Raw genomic sequence first — 12,815 nt, 5'->3', positions numbered from 1 at the left:
TTGCATTCTTAACTCCCCCCCCCCTCCAAAAGAAAAAATGCTCCACGAGACTCCACTGTACCCGGGTGAGGGTGGGGAGGAGGTGGGCCAGGATGGCCCAACTCTTCCCTTCGAGATGGCCCTAGCCCAACATAGGCCCCATTGCCACGTAGGGCAATTGCCACGCAGGGCAAAAAAGGGAACACAGATAAATCCGCAATCCCTTGCCACAGGACAGACGAGGGCCTGATTTGGGCCAGACAAGCGGTGTCGGGGCAAATTCCTGGTGCAGAAAAGGTCAAAGTGACACAAAGAGGCCTTCTGTCTCAAAGCTGAGGCTGGAACTAGAAGAGCAAGTCGCTCCTCACCCCTACGAGCCTCTTGGTGAAATGGATATTATATGGATTAGACAGGCAGTTTTCAAAAGCATGCAGGCCCTAATATAACAGTTTGCCCAAACAAAACATAATGATGAAATTTAAAGAACTTTACATCCATTGTTCATTGCCTGATGGCTTTACTACAGAGATATAGCACAGAGATTTTGTGACCTCCAGAGTTTGTATTGCACATGGATATAGGATTCAGCCAACACCTGCTGTACTGTGCCATTGAGAGAAGAGCTGGTTTGTTATACCCTCCTTTTCACTACCTGAATGAGTCTCAAAGTGGCTTGCAATCGCCTTCCTTTCCTCTGCCCACAATAGACACCCCGTGAGGTAGGTGAAGCTGAGAAAGCTCTGAGAGAACGGTGACTGTCCCAAGGTCACCCAGCTGGCTGCATGTGGTGTAGAGTGGTGAATCAAACCTGGTTCTCCAGATTAGAGGCCACCACTCTTAACCATGACACCAAGCTGAGGGCAAAAGGTGTTTATTGAAGGGAGAAGGGCCATGACTGAGTAAAGTGAAACTGGTACTGGCTGGCCCCCACAGAAACAGGGCAGCCAAGTTTGACATTTTCACCCGAGTCCAGTTGCACAGAGTGAAGGAGAAAGTGTTGTGATGAAGTGTCCAAGTGCTGGCAAATGGTCCTCATTTTCAGAGACCAGGAAGTTGTCGGGGTGGGATGTAGGAAGATGATAAAATAAACATCCCATATCAAAAACAATTGAAGGCTACTGGGGCTTGCAGGCAGAAATTCCAGCTGCTGTCCCCCCTTCCACACACATCTTTGCATATGTATTCACATGAAGGCAAATTTTGCTCCCTTTTGTATTACACGGTTTTCTCCCCGCACCCTTTTCTGTTTGTTTTTTAAAACACATACACCAAGTTCATTGCATACATGATCAGTAGCCAGGGCTTAGTGACAGTCTTCCAAGTCCACATGTTTGCCATCCTCACAAGTGAGCTGAGAATGCACCTTAGCTCACCATGTGGACGTCATTTCCCACATAATACCACATATATCCAGAGTGTAAGTTTATCTGGAAAAAATGGTTGAAATCAGCTTTTTTAAAACAAGAACTTTTCAGGAAGGAACACAAGGGTGTGTGGGGGTGTATGTGACAGGGACATTTCCTCTTTCCTGAATTCCTGCTCGTTATTTTATGCAGTGTATGTCATACACATGTTGGGAAGTTCTCACCACTCTGAAGGCTCTACCCAGAATAGCCATGGCAACTGAAAGGAATGTACAAACAGACTTCTGAAGAACTACAACTTCAAAAGTAGCTACTTAGGGATTATAGTGGTGAGTTTAAGGACACTATCCTGGGAGCAGATCCCATTTAATAACATGGAACTTACTTTGGAACATACCCGATTAGCATTGTTCCCTAAGTATTTCTAGTTTGATACCCCATTTAAATTAACTATTTAGAAGTCAGGCAAATTATGGCCAATTAATTATATGAGATAGCTGTCCATATGAAGGCTGCTTTGAGTCACTCCACATGGCTCCTTATGTGACAAACTGATCACATGCTGTAGCACATCATGTAGATCAGGTCATTTTGCATATGCCACCTCAAGCGTCCAAAAGAAAGGTTTTTGGTGGCTAGAGAAAAATCACTAATTTGGAATGGTGAGCCACAGTATGCAGCCTCTAATGGAGTTATTTAAATTAGTAGTCATAGAGCAGCTGCAATATATAATTGAACCAGTGTAAACCAAGTTCAAAATTTCTTTGGCCAAGCACATCTCCAGATCAGCTGCCTTTCCCACAGAAACCGAACTGCTTTGCTTGCTACTACTGTTCTGAAGCTTAGCTGATATAATGCAAAAGATGTATACCATGCTGGTATGTAAAACACGAAAGGATAAGCAGCTCTGGAAACCCCAGTGTAGGGCTTATTCTAGGCCAGTTCAATTATATGCACAAGTATAAGAGCTGATAGGAGCAACTTCTACATGCACAGCTTCCTTCATAAGAGGTAGATAGTACACATGGCAAATTTCCATTTAATTTTCTATGGAAGCAAAAATTTGCTAACAGAAAGCAAACGAAGGGGAGGAGGGGAATGAAAATAGGGAGAAAAGAATTAAGACCTTCCTGTTTACTTTTGTAGCTGTGGGAAGAAAATGTGTTCCTGGACTTCCTTTGGGATATTGAAAACTGTTTAAGATATATGTTGAAGGAAGTTTCTGTTTAATAGAGGAACAATTGGGATGTCCTTATAATGAGGAAAAGAGTAACAGTGGAAGACTAAAAACAGAGCAAAAGACCAGGCTAAATCAATTGGGGAGGGGGGAGATCTTATAGCCATGAAACAGGAAACAATTGGAAAGGAGAAATGCTAAGTGAACATTCCATGCAACCAGATCTTGGTAATAAAATGAGCATGAGCAAGGAGGAAATCGTATCCTCCAGCATTTTACAGATGAAAGTAGAGAAACACACATGCACGCTCCATACAACAGCCTGATTCAGATACCACGGATCGGTATCCAAAATCTCTTCCCCCTCACTACTAGCGCTAAAGCTCTAGCCTGTGTGTTGTATTCATTTGCTCTGCTTCTTCCTCCCCTGCCCCTGTATTAAAAAGCCAAAAGCCAGCAAGTTGCAGGTTGCCTAATTTGAGAGAGATCTATCAGGGAACTCTGTCAATGTGTTCAGTTCAAACTAACATCTGTGTTATGTAAAGTGGCAAGTTCATGCACATGCAATGATTCATCCTCCCACACTGAGATCCTGGCCAGATGTAATGCTTTACCCTCAGCAATCCTTTTAGGAAGATTTCAACAAGTAGCATATTCAAACAGATACTGCCATGTAAAACAAGCAACACTGAAACCATCTTGCATGTGTTTTTTTTTTAATTGCCCCTTCTACCCAGATATCCATACAAAACATTTAAGCCCCATTTTGATAAATAAGATAGGATTCCCTGATCTCGTAAAGTTTTCTTTCCTATTGAATAATAACAGCTCTGAAATAACAGAAAGTTATTTCTGCAAGGTGCCATAAAGTTGCACAAGGATAAGAGTTAGGGACAACTTGTGGCATATTTATTATTTTCCTTTGTTGTTCTATGTATTCATTCAGTCATTTTATTCAACGTTGACATCTTTTTATCCTCATTTTATTGTGTTAGTTTCATATGCCAATAAAAGATTTCTTAAATCCTGAGGAAGGAGATAAGTTATGATGAATGAAAATTCAAACAACTCAAAAAAACATTTCAGCTAGTCATCCTCAGTAGACAAACAACTACTGTTAGAGTGGTGGGCCTTTTCTAAGGACAAGGGCCCACGAAGAAGAAGAAGAAGAAGAAGAAGAAGAAGAAGAAGAAGAAGAAGAAGAAGAAGAAGAAGAAGAAGAAGAAGAAGAAGAAGAAGAAGTTGGTTCTTATATGCCGCTTTTCTCTACCCGAAGGAAGCTCAAAGCAGCTTACAGTCACTTTCCCATTCCTCTCCCCACAACAGACACCCTGTGAGGGAGGTGAGGCTGAGAGAACCCTGATATTAGCCCAAGGTCACCCAGCTGGCTGCATGTGGGGGAGTGCGGAATCAAACCTGGCTCGCCAGATTAGAATTCCACACTCCTAAGCACTACACCAGACTGGCTAACCACTATACCAAGTGCCCAGTCCCGCCCACTTCTTAAGTGCAAGGTTGCCACTTCAACAAACTTGAAAGTTACTCCATCGTTCTCAAGAGCAACTAATCATATGTCCATTTTTTTCTTGATCATGGGCTGATGTTTGAAGAAAGCAACAGATTCTAAAGACACCGAAGCTGTGTGCCTATGACTTGGTAAACCCTAGATGACTTTAATCTAAGAAAACTATTTTTTTCCTGCATTTTCAGAGCATCAACAATCTACAGAATGTCAGCAAACGCCCTTGCTCACTCCGTTGCCAACAACAGAGGCTGACTTGTTTTTTGTGCTGTTTATAAATGTTCAAGTGTAATTTTTGTTACTGATTTCCCATGATGCTGCATAACTGGCATCAGGTCACAGAAAAAGAGAATGCTAATGGGAAACAACTGCATTAAGGCTGGCTGCTTTGTCACTGGAAATGTTGGCTTCAGCCCACTTAGATTGGTTCTGATCATCAAGTGGATTTGTGGTTGCTTACTTACCTGGCACCTTCCCCAGACCAGGCTCAGAAAGGCTCAGCTGGAAAATTGGAGAGAAATTCAAAAGACACAGCAAGGCTTAGCTTGTGGCACTCATTAGAAAGCAAAAGAGCAACTTGATTGGCATTCGTTACCTGTTCAGTGCTGTATGCTCTGTCCTCTCCAGTTATTTTGAAATTGGAAACTTTAAGCATCACTACCTCTTTGCTCTCTTCATGCTCCTAAGATTGTATCCCTGGTGCCAAATTGCTGCTGTGTTCATACAGTTTTTTAATGATCAGCCCAGAAAAACACGTTATTCTGCCAAAGATGGGGTCTGCAAAGCTCAAGAGATTTCTAACACTCTTGTTCTTCTACTGCGTGTGCTGTTGTTTTTATGCTCAGGGCTCTGCTGTGAAGGAATGTGGCAATATACCCTTCAACATTTGACAAAGGAAAGGACAGACAAGTTTGATAAAGGGGCTATTAGTTATGTAAAAACTGTCTCACACATGGCAGTGATAAAACCTGCAAGGCTGCCCACAGCATTTGGATGCATGAGGTCAAGAATTATGCCTCCTTCTTAAGGCTCCAAACACCCCTCCCCTATGATCAGGGTTGCCAGTGATCTGCCAACTCTGCTAAGGACCAGTCTGGTAAGGGTGACGAACACATGCAGCAGGAAACAAAGGAAGCTTCTGAGGTGGTAACAGGAAGTTTGCTTGACATGACTCTTCTACAATGCCCAGACTCCATATAAGAAGGCAGGAAGGCCAAGCTGAATATGCTTATAGATTGTATTTCCCCTGTTTGGCATTCTATGCCACACACAATGAATCACTTGTTACGCCTTTCCTTCGCACAGACCCACCTATGAAGTGTCTATGTACTGTCTCTCCTTGTGGAATTCTCCATGTAAATATTAATTGGTCTCTTCCTAAACCACTGAAGATACCTATCTAGGGGGCATGATGTCATTCCTGCTTGGTCAAACTTTAATTTGGTCCAGGAGATATGAGCTTGTCATCAAGGTGGGACTTAGGCGTTTTAGAACTAAGAAGGACAAACAGGCTTGTCTCTTCCTTCTTGCCTCCCTGTTTAAAGACTTGGATGTCTGGGAGTGCGTCAAATTGCAGAGGACATCTTGGGCGCAGGCAGTGAAAACATTCTGAAAACTTGGAAATGCCCCAAATAATGACCTAAAAATGTATGCACCTTGTCCCTTTCTAACACTATAGGATGAATATTTTAATTAATAAAATTCAAATGACCCAGACTGGCCATGGATTTTGGGGGAGGGGATTGGGGGGGAGCATAACCTGGCCATGGAATTGGGGTCACTGTGGATGGACAGGTAGTTTTGAATTTCCTGCATAGTGCAGGGGGTTGGACTATATGACCCTTGAGATACCTTCCAACTCTATGATTCTAATATAATGTGTATAAAAATAAAAGTTACTTGGGAAACATATTTAGAGCAGCATGCCTTTAAAATATTTATTTGAAATTCCATGTGATTGATCTCCTAACAATAAAGCTATGCCACTTATGGCCTTTGGACTGAAACCCTCTCTCCCAGCCCATCTCTCTCTCTCTTGTGGCGCAGAGTGGTAAGGCAGCAGACATGCAGTCTGAAAGCTCTGCCCATGAGGCTGGAAGTTCAATCCCAGCAGCCGGCTCAAGGTTGACTCAGCCTTCTATCCTTCCAAGGTCGGTAAAATGAGTACCCAGCTTGCTGGGGGTAAACGGTAATGACTGGGGAAGGCACTGGCAAACCAAGTTAGACATGACTCGGTGCTTGCACAGGGGATACCTTTACCTATATATTATTATATATTTATAATTTCTTAAATCAGGTGATATAAGGTCATGTTGATCTGTTCCTCCCCTCCCAAAATGGCCAGTGGTAGGCCTTGAGGGGGTCTGCAGGGCAGGGCACGCACAGCTATGCTTTCCAGCCATATTCTGCCACTTCTGGAGTTTCTGGAAGACTGAAGAATGTTTAAGAGATTTATTAAAAAAAAAGTTTAGAAAGGCTTTCCTAGAGGGATGAGCCCTCCCAGGGGAAGAGAGCCCTCCCCTTCCTGTTGCCCCTAGTCTAGTGTGTCAGTAGGTTTTTTGTTCTTGCTTTTATACTCCACGTTTTCTGCATTACATATTCCTTTCCATTTATTCATTTAAGAAATCTCCAGCTGGTTCTAAAATTCTAGGAAAGGACAATACCAAATATGGTTGTATGACTATCCTTTGGGGGGGGAGCGGGCTTGGATTCAATATATCTGTAAAATCATCTCTAAAAAGAGATGACTCCTTTATAAGGTCTCCTGCCAAAGAAACAACGTAGCCATTTTATACCCACATATTACCTAAGGGCTGCCTCCTACACCATCTTGACCTGTATCTTAAGCCTCACAGCAATTTCATGTCAGAATGTATGTCAGATTCTCTCCCACAAGCAGTGCAGGTATACCAAATTTTGGATATGAAAATAGAACCCATACATCTAATCTTGGATATGATTAACATATTGGTCTTAATAGTTCTCTCGGAAGGAAGGAAGGAAGGAAGGAAGGAAGGAAGGAAGGAAGGAAGGAAGGAAGGAAGGAAGGAAGGAAGGAAGGAAGGAAGGAAGGAAGGAAGGAAGGAAGGAAAGAAAGAAAGAAAGAAAGAAAGAAAGAAAGAAAGAAAGAAAGAAAGAAAGAAAGAAAGAAAGAAAGAAAGAAAGAAAGAAAGAAAGAAAGAAAGAAAGAAAGAAAGAAATCTCCTAGGGAACCTGAATTTTTCCATGGCTTTTTGACTTTTCTTGCAGGGTACAGAGGTGAAAGTACATGAAGCCCAAGTGATTTCTGCAGATATTAGCAATAGCAACTAATGACAAAAGCAGGAGGTTAACTGGAGATGTGTTTTGCTGGGAAAGGGGGCAGGGCTTGAAGATAGTCCAGGGAAGTCTGATCCAGCAACCCTGGAAAGTGTTCCCATCTATGGGAACTGCTTTAACTGGAGGAGCCATTAAAAGATGAGCTGGTTTACATCTCCAGTGGTGCCTGCGTCTGCATATACACATCCAGCTAATCGGATGAACAGGCACACAGTGCTGTCACTTGCATTATTTTAAAAGCAGCTCGAGGCAAGTTCCCTTTTTTTATTTGACTCTCTGGGAGTTCTTGCCCCAGTGATGGAAAGAGTAATGGGGAATTTGCTGGGTTGGGTTTTCTTTTTCCCACAGATTTATATTAAATATTGTTTCTAATTATTTTTCATGCCACAAGATACCTTTCAGCATGTTTAATTCTGAAATATCTGTGTGTTTGGTCAAAGCTGATACCAAATATGCAAACTTGATGTGAAAAAGCAATGATCCTTAGAATTATTGTCCTATGAGGACAACTCAGTGAGCATTCAAAAATCTACAGAAATGATCCCTAAAACCAGACCCTTTTATCGAAAGGTTGCCAGTCTCACAGTTATTTATTTCTGAGGTTGCAGATGCTTTCCCCCAATGGACTGCATGCCTACCTCAGGTAGTAGGTCTTTTCCTTTTGTGCTGGTCCAAACAGACCTTTTTAAAAACCTTTCAGGTGTGCCTTGACTCACCTGGCTTAGATGTGCGGTTTGGGATGTAGCTGCCTTTCCATTATAATCTGTTCTTTCTTTGCTATGGGATTCTGGGGGTTGAGTAAGTACAGTCCAGCTACAATCGCTAGTCAAAATGAAACTGACACGTTTATTACTGTAAACTCCAGGTATCCTTCAAGGCACGGATGAGGCAACATTAAGGCCCATTATGCACGGCCGCCGAAACGGCGATTTCGGGTCACGTGGAAAACGCGGAGGGGGAAGACGCGACGCATACCGGTTATGCACGGGGCGGGGCGCGACGGCGGCAAAACCCAGAGTAACCGATTATGCACGCGCCGATCCGGGCGCCGCTTCTGGTTGCGCCCCGCTCACCCGGAAGCTGCGCTTTCTTCCGCGTTTCACTGACGCGGCTTTTTCGGCGGCATGCACCGAAGCTGCAGCCGGTTGCAGCCGGCTCCGTGCGTTATCCGTGATTTTAGTCGCCGCCATTCCACCCCGAATGTGCGCTAAAACCCCCGTGCATAATGGGTCATAGGGAAGCAAGTCAATTTAACAGTGTTTTTAAAATCTGAAACTAGCAAGGTTTTCCTTCCTTCCTCCCACAACTAGTTCTACAGTTTCAAGACCAGAGAGAGATGAAATTCACAAACTAGTTGTCAATTTTAGTTAAGGTTTCCTGCCTCTTTTTGTGAGGAATTGTAAAAATGGCCTAAGAGTTCTCCCAGGAAAAGGGATAGGCAGGAAAAAATCCCCCTGCAGCAGAGGGTGATATACAAGACTTCCCCCACTTCTAGAACTACCAGCCTCAGCAATAATAATTAAGGGCCCTCTTTCCAGGGGGAAAATTGGTAGTTTAAGTTGCCCTGACACTGGGGAAACAGGCTGGAGTTGGAATGGATAACTCAGTTATTCCTTTTAAGGTGATCTGTTGCATAGGGATGAGAGAGAGAGAGAGAGAGAGAGATCATGTTGTTATCATTTTAAAGCACGCAAAAGAACAGTCTTCCTGGATTTGCCTTATTCTGAAATAGTCATTGACCTGCTGGCCTGCCTTTTTGTTGTTGCTGAAAATGATATAATACTAAAGAAAAGTTATGGGTTGTTTTATAACCATAATCCCACACTATGTTTTATAGAGAAACCCCAAATAATAAAATTGAGTAGAGCACCAGATACCAGGCCCACTATTATGGGCCAGCCAGCCACCACCTCCCTCTCCTCAGGGGAATCCAAAGAATCAGGCTGTGGCCTGATGGAATGCCCACCTGAGCAGGTGGATCCCAGAGCAACAGTACCAGGCTTAGACCTGAATGCAACCCCTGCCACCTGTTTAGATGGCTTGACTGCAAAGGCTGACTAATGCTGGACCTCCCATTCTCTTTCTTTCCCCACCTCTTCACAGACATCTTGTTTCTTCTTTTGTGGTACTAAATGTTTCTTCTTTTGTGGTGCTGAGGCATCAGATACGATATGGCCTGCAGCCGTTTAAACCTCAGCTGCAAAAGTTTAAACCTCAGAACTGAAACAGGCTCATGAAACTGATGGTAGCCAGTGAAACTGATGACAGCCATTTCACTGGTTGTGTGTGTCAAAGTGTGCATTGAGGAATCCACACTCATTTTCTGCTGGCAGCCATTTAAACTTTCCCAGGCAAAAGGGAAGCTAGGCTGGATCAGTTTGGGTTCAGGGTTCTGTTCAAGGGCTGCATCGAATCAGGTTTTTTAGGTTTGTGCCCATTGCTACTACTAACATCTATTAGAATTTGTTTGGAACATATTTTAGACATAATGAATATTACTGTTACTTTGCAGGGATGCACTGAACCAAGACTGGGGTATAGTTATTGTCCTCACAGGGGGAAAATACCTTGTTTGCATCTTTCACTGGATGACCTTACCCTACTGAAACTAGCCCTGCATTCTTTCAGGCTACATGGTGAACAGGTTGGAACAAATGAGGACCCGATAGGGTGAAAAGGTGCTGTTGAATGAATGTAGTAAGGCACAGATGAACACTATTACAGATCTGCTCCTCTTCAGCACAGCCATATAGGCATGGCTTAGTGGTGGATTTACTCTTTGGGGTGGTTTTCAAAATGGGCCCCTGACACCTTGTGGCAGTAATTCTCTCCCGTCTTTTCCTGTCCAGCTGGAATCCACCCAGCCCCCCCCCCCTAATTCACAGTAATTCTTTGCCTCTTTTCCATATCTACCAGCCTCTAATCCTCTCTGCTCCTCTCTAGTGTTGTGTAAACAAAGCGGCTGCTGAGGGGTTAAGGGAGCATTTAAAGGGACTCAGAGGCTCAGAAGAGCAAACATTGAGTCTCTGGCATAAGCTGGCATAAGGCTCTATATGCAGAGCCTGAAAGGATTTTTACCTGTTTCTTGCATGTTTGATCGCCCAGCTTGTTTGAAGGCCTGTAATGCTCATTCTGTTCCCGGAGAAGGTCATTTTGAAATCATTCCTGCTTCTGCTTTATTCTTCACGGCATAACTTCTCCCTCCTCCTGAAGCACACAAGCTTGCTGCACCCCCAGAGCTATCCTTGGGGACAACACCTGGAATGCTGCAGCCTTCAAGCCTTTGCTGTTGCCAGGAATTATGTGACTGCAGAGGGGTAATTTCCCCCAAGGGCTCCCATTTGCAGTTTGGGCCAGGAATTCAATCAAAAAGCAAATATTGCCACCTAGTGGCAGAATGGAGACTGGAGAGAACAAAGCAAGATTTCTTTTTCCTGAGGAGTCTCTGCCAGATAGGGTTGCCAGGTTCCCTCTAACCAACGGCGGGGGATGGGAGGGTAGGGTGGCCAGATCAAGGTTGGAAAACTCCTGGAGATTTAGGAATGGAGCCTGCGGAGGACAGGGACCTCACTGGGGTACAAGTCCATAGAGTCCACCCTGCAGAGAATCCATTTTCTCCAGGGGATCTCTGCAGTCTTGAAATGAATTTCAAGGAATCACCAGGCCTTATCTGGAGGCTGGCATCCCTACTGTTTGGGTACATACTGGGGAGACCCTGATGTACATTCAACTTCCATCTCTCCCTGCAGTCTGTGTGCAGGGACCATCCACCCACAGATGTCCAATGCTCTCATCAAGGCAAAGGGGGGAAATATGAGGAATGCCTATAAAGCCATGTTGGGATGGGGGAAAGGCAGAACAAGAATACCCTTTCCAGGGATGCTTCTTGCATTTTGGGTGTCGCATTAAGCACTGAACCAAGACTGAGGTGTAGTTATTGTCCTGACAGGGGGAAATACCTTGTTTGCATCTTTCACTGGATGAAATGGAACACCATCATTTTACCTGATTCTACCCCATTACTAAGAGCCTCTTGTGGCGCAGAGTGGTAAGGCAGCTGTCTGAAAGCTTTGCCCATGAGGCTGGGAGTTCAATCCCAGCAGCCGGCTCAAGGTTGACTCAGCCTTCCATCCTTCCGAGGTCGGTAAAATGAGTACCCAGCTTGCTGGGGGGTAAAACGGTAATGACTGGGGAAGGCACTGGCAAACCACCCCTTATTGAGTCTGCCATGAAAACGCTGGAGGGCGTCACCCCAAGGGTCAGACATGACCCGGTGCTTGCACAGGGGATACCTTTACCTTTACCTTTACCCCATTACTGCACATGCCTTAATCTGTTATGGAGGCTATAAACAGTCCTCCGTGAGATCTATGGCATCTTCAGCTCAGGAATGCACTGTGAACACTTCATAGCCCTTGGGAGTGGGGTGGTGCTGAAAAATTGAGTGCCAGGTAAGAACAGCACTCCAGATAAAGAATCTTCCTTGTATGGTGCCTCTGAACAAACATTGCATTAAAAAAGTAGGCATGCTACTTGGTTTCTTGAGGATTTTTGAATACATCTTTTTTACCATGCAAGCATAGGGTTATGGGGAGTGGGGGATGTTGAAATGGGTCAGCACCATCTGCAGTAGGACCAAGAATCCTAAAAGAGGTGGAGATCCTAGGGACCAGAAAATAAGCAGTCCCACAGTGTACCCAACACCATCAGCTCACAGCTAAGAGAAGAGATCTGAAATACAGGAGCGAAAAACACACATGTAGAGTACTCAGAAAGCCTGTGTAGTATAATGATTAGAGTATCGTATTCAAAACCAGTGTGGTGTTTTGTATTTGACACCTAGCATGATGTAGAGGTTAAGAACAGCAGCTTCTATTCTGGTGAACCAGGTTTGATTCTCCACTCCTCCACGTGCAGCCAGCTGGTGACCTTGGGCTCATCACAGTCCTGATAGTGCTGTTCTGACCGAGCAGTGATTTCAGGGCTCTCTCAGCCTCACCCACCTCACAGGGTGTCTGTTGTGGGGCGAGGAATGGGAAGGCGACTGTAAGCCACTTTGAGCCTCCTTCAGGCAGTGAAAAGCAGGGTATAGAAAACAGCTCTTCTTCTTAAGACTGGAAAGTCCCAAGTTCAAGGCTCACTTAGCCATGAAACATATTTGGTTACCTTAAGCCAGTTACTCTCTCTCAGCCTGACCTGCCTCACAGGGTGAGGATAAATGGAGGCCAGGAAAGTTGCATATCCTGCCTTGAGCTTCTTTAAAGAAGAGTGATAAAAAGATGGATACAAAAAATGTGATGACCATGCCACCAGCTCTTACAAACAGAATGCATATGTTTCAACTGATTATTATGGGACAATGGTGAAGAAAAACAGTAGCTGTGGACAGAAGAAGGACATGTCTTGCCCCATATTAGGATAATAATGCTATATGACTTTGGCAAATGAATGCACT

At 44.2% G+C, this 12,815-nt stretch overlaps 1 protein-coding gene across 4 annotated transcripts in view; it reads right to left on the bottom strand.

Moving 5' to 3' along the window:
• The window catches only part of SEPTIN9 (septin 9), a 300,995-nt gene that overhangs the window by 169,659 nt on the left and 118,521 nt on the right, over positions 1-12,815 (bottom strand). Inside the window, exon 1 of one of the 4 annotated variants that reach the window (XM_077327637.1) lies at positions 10,439-10,586. The exons of the other annotated variants lie outside the window; for them this stretch is intronic. Coding sequence (XP_077183752.1) covers positions 10,439-10,451 — 13 coding nt within the window. The 5' untranslated portion in view covers positions 10,452-10,586. Of the gene's footprint in view, positions 1-10,438; positions 10,587-12,815 lie in introns of those variants that run through there. 4 annotated transcript variants of the gene reach the window in all.

This window comes from Paroedura picta, chromosome 3 (genome assembly GCF_049243985.1).
Source record: "Paroedura picta isolate Pp20150507F chromosome 3, Ppicta_v3.0, whole genome shotgun sequence".
NCBI lineage: Eukaryota > Metazoa > Chordata > Lepidosauria > Squamata > Gekkonidae > Paroedura > Paroedura picta.
Note: the sequence above shows the minus strand (reverse complement) of the source record. Positions and strands in the feature narration are given on the sequence as shown.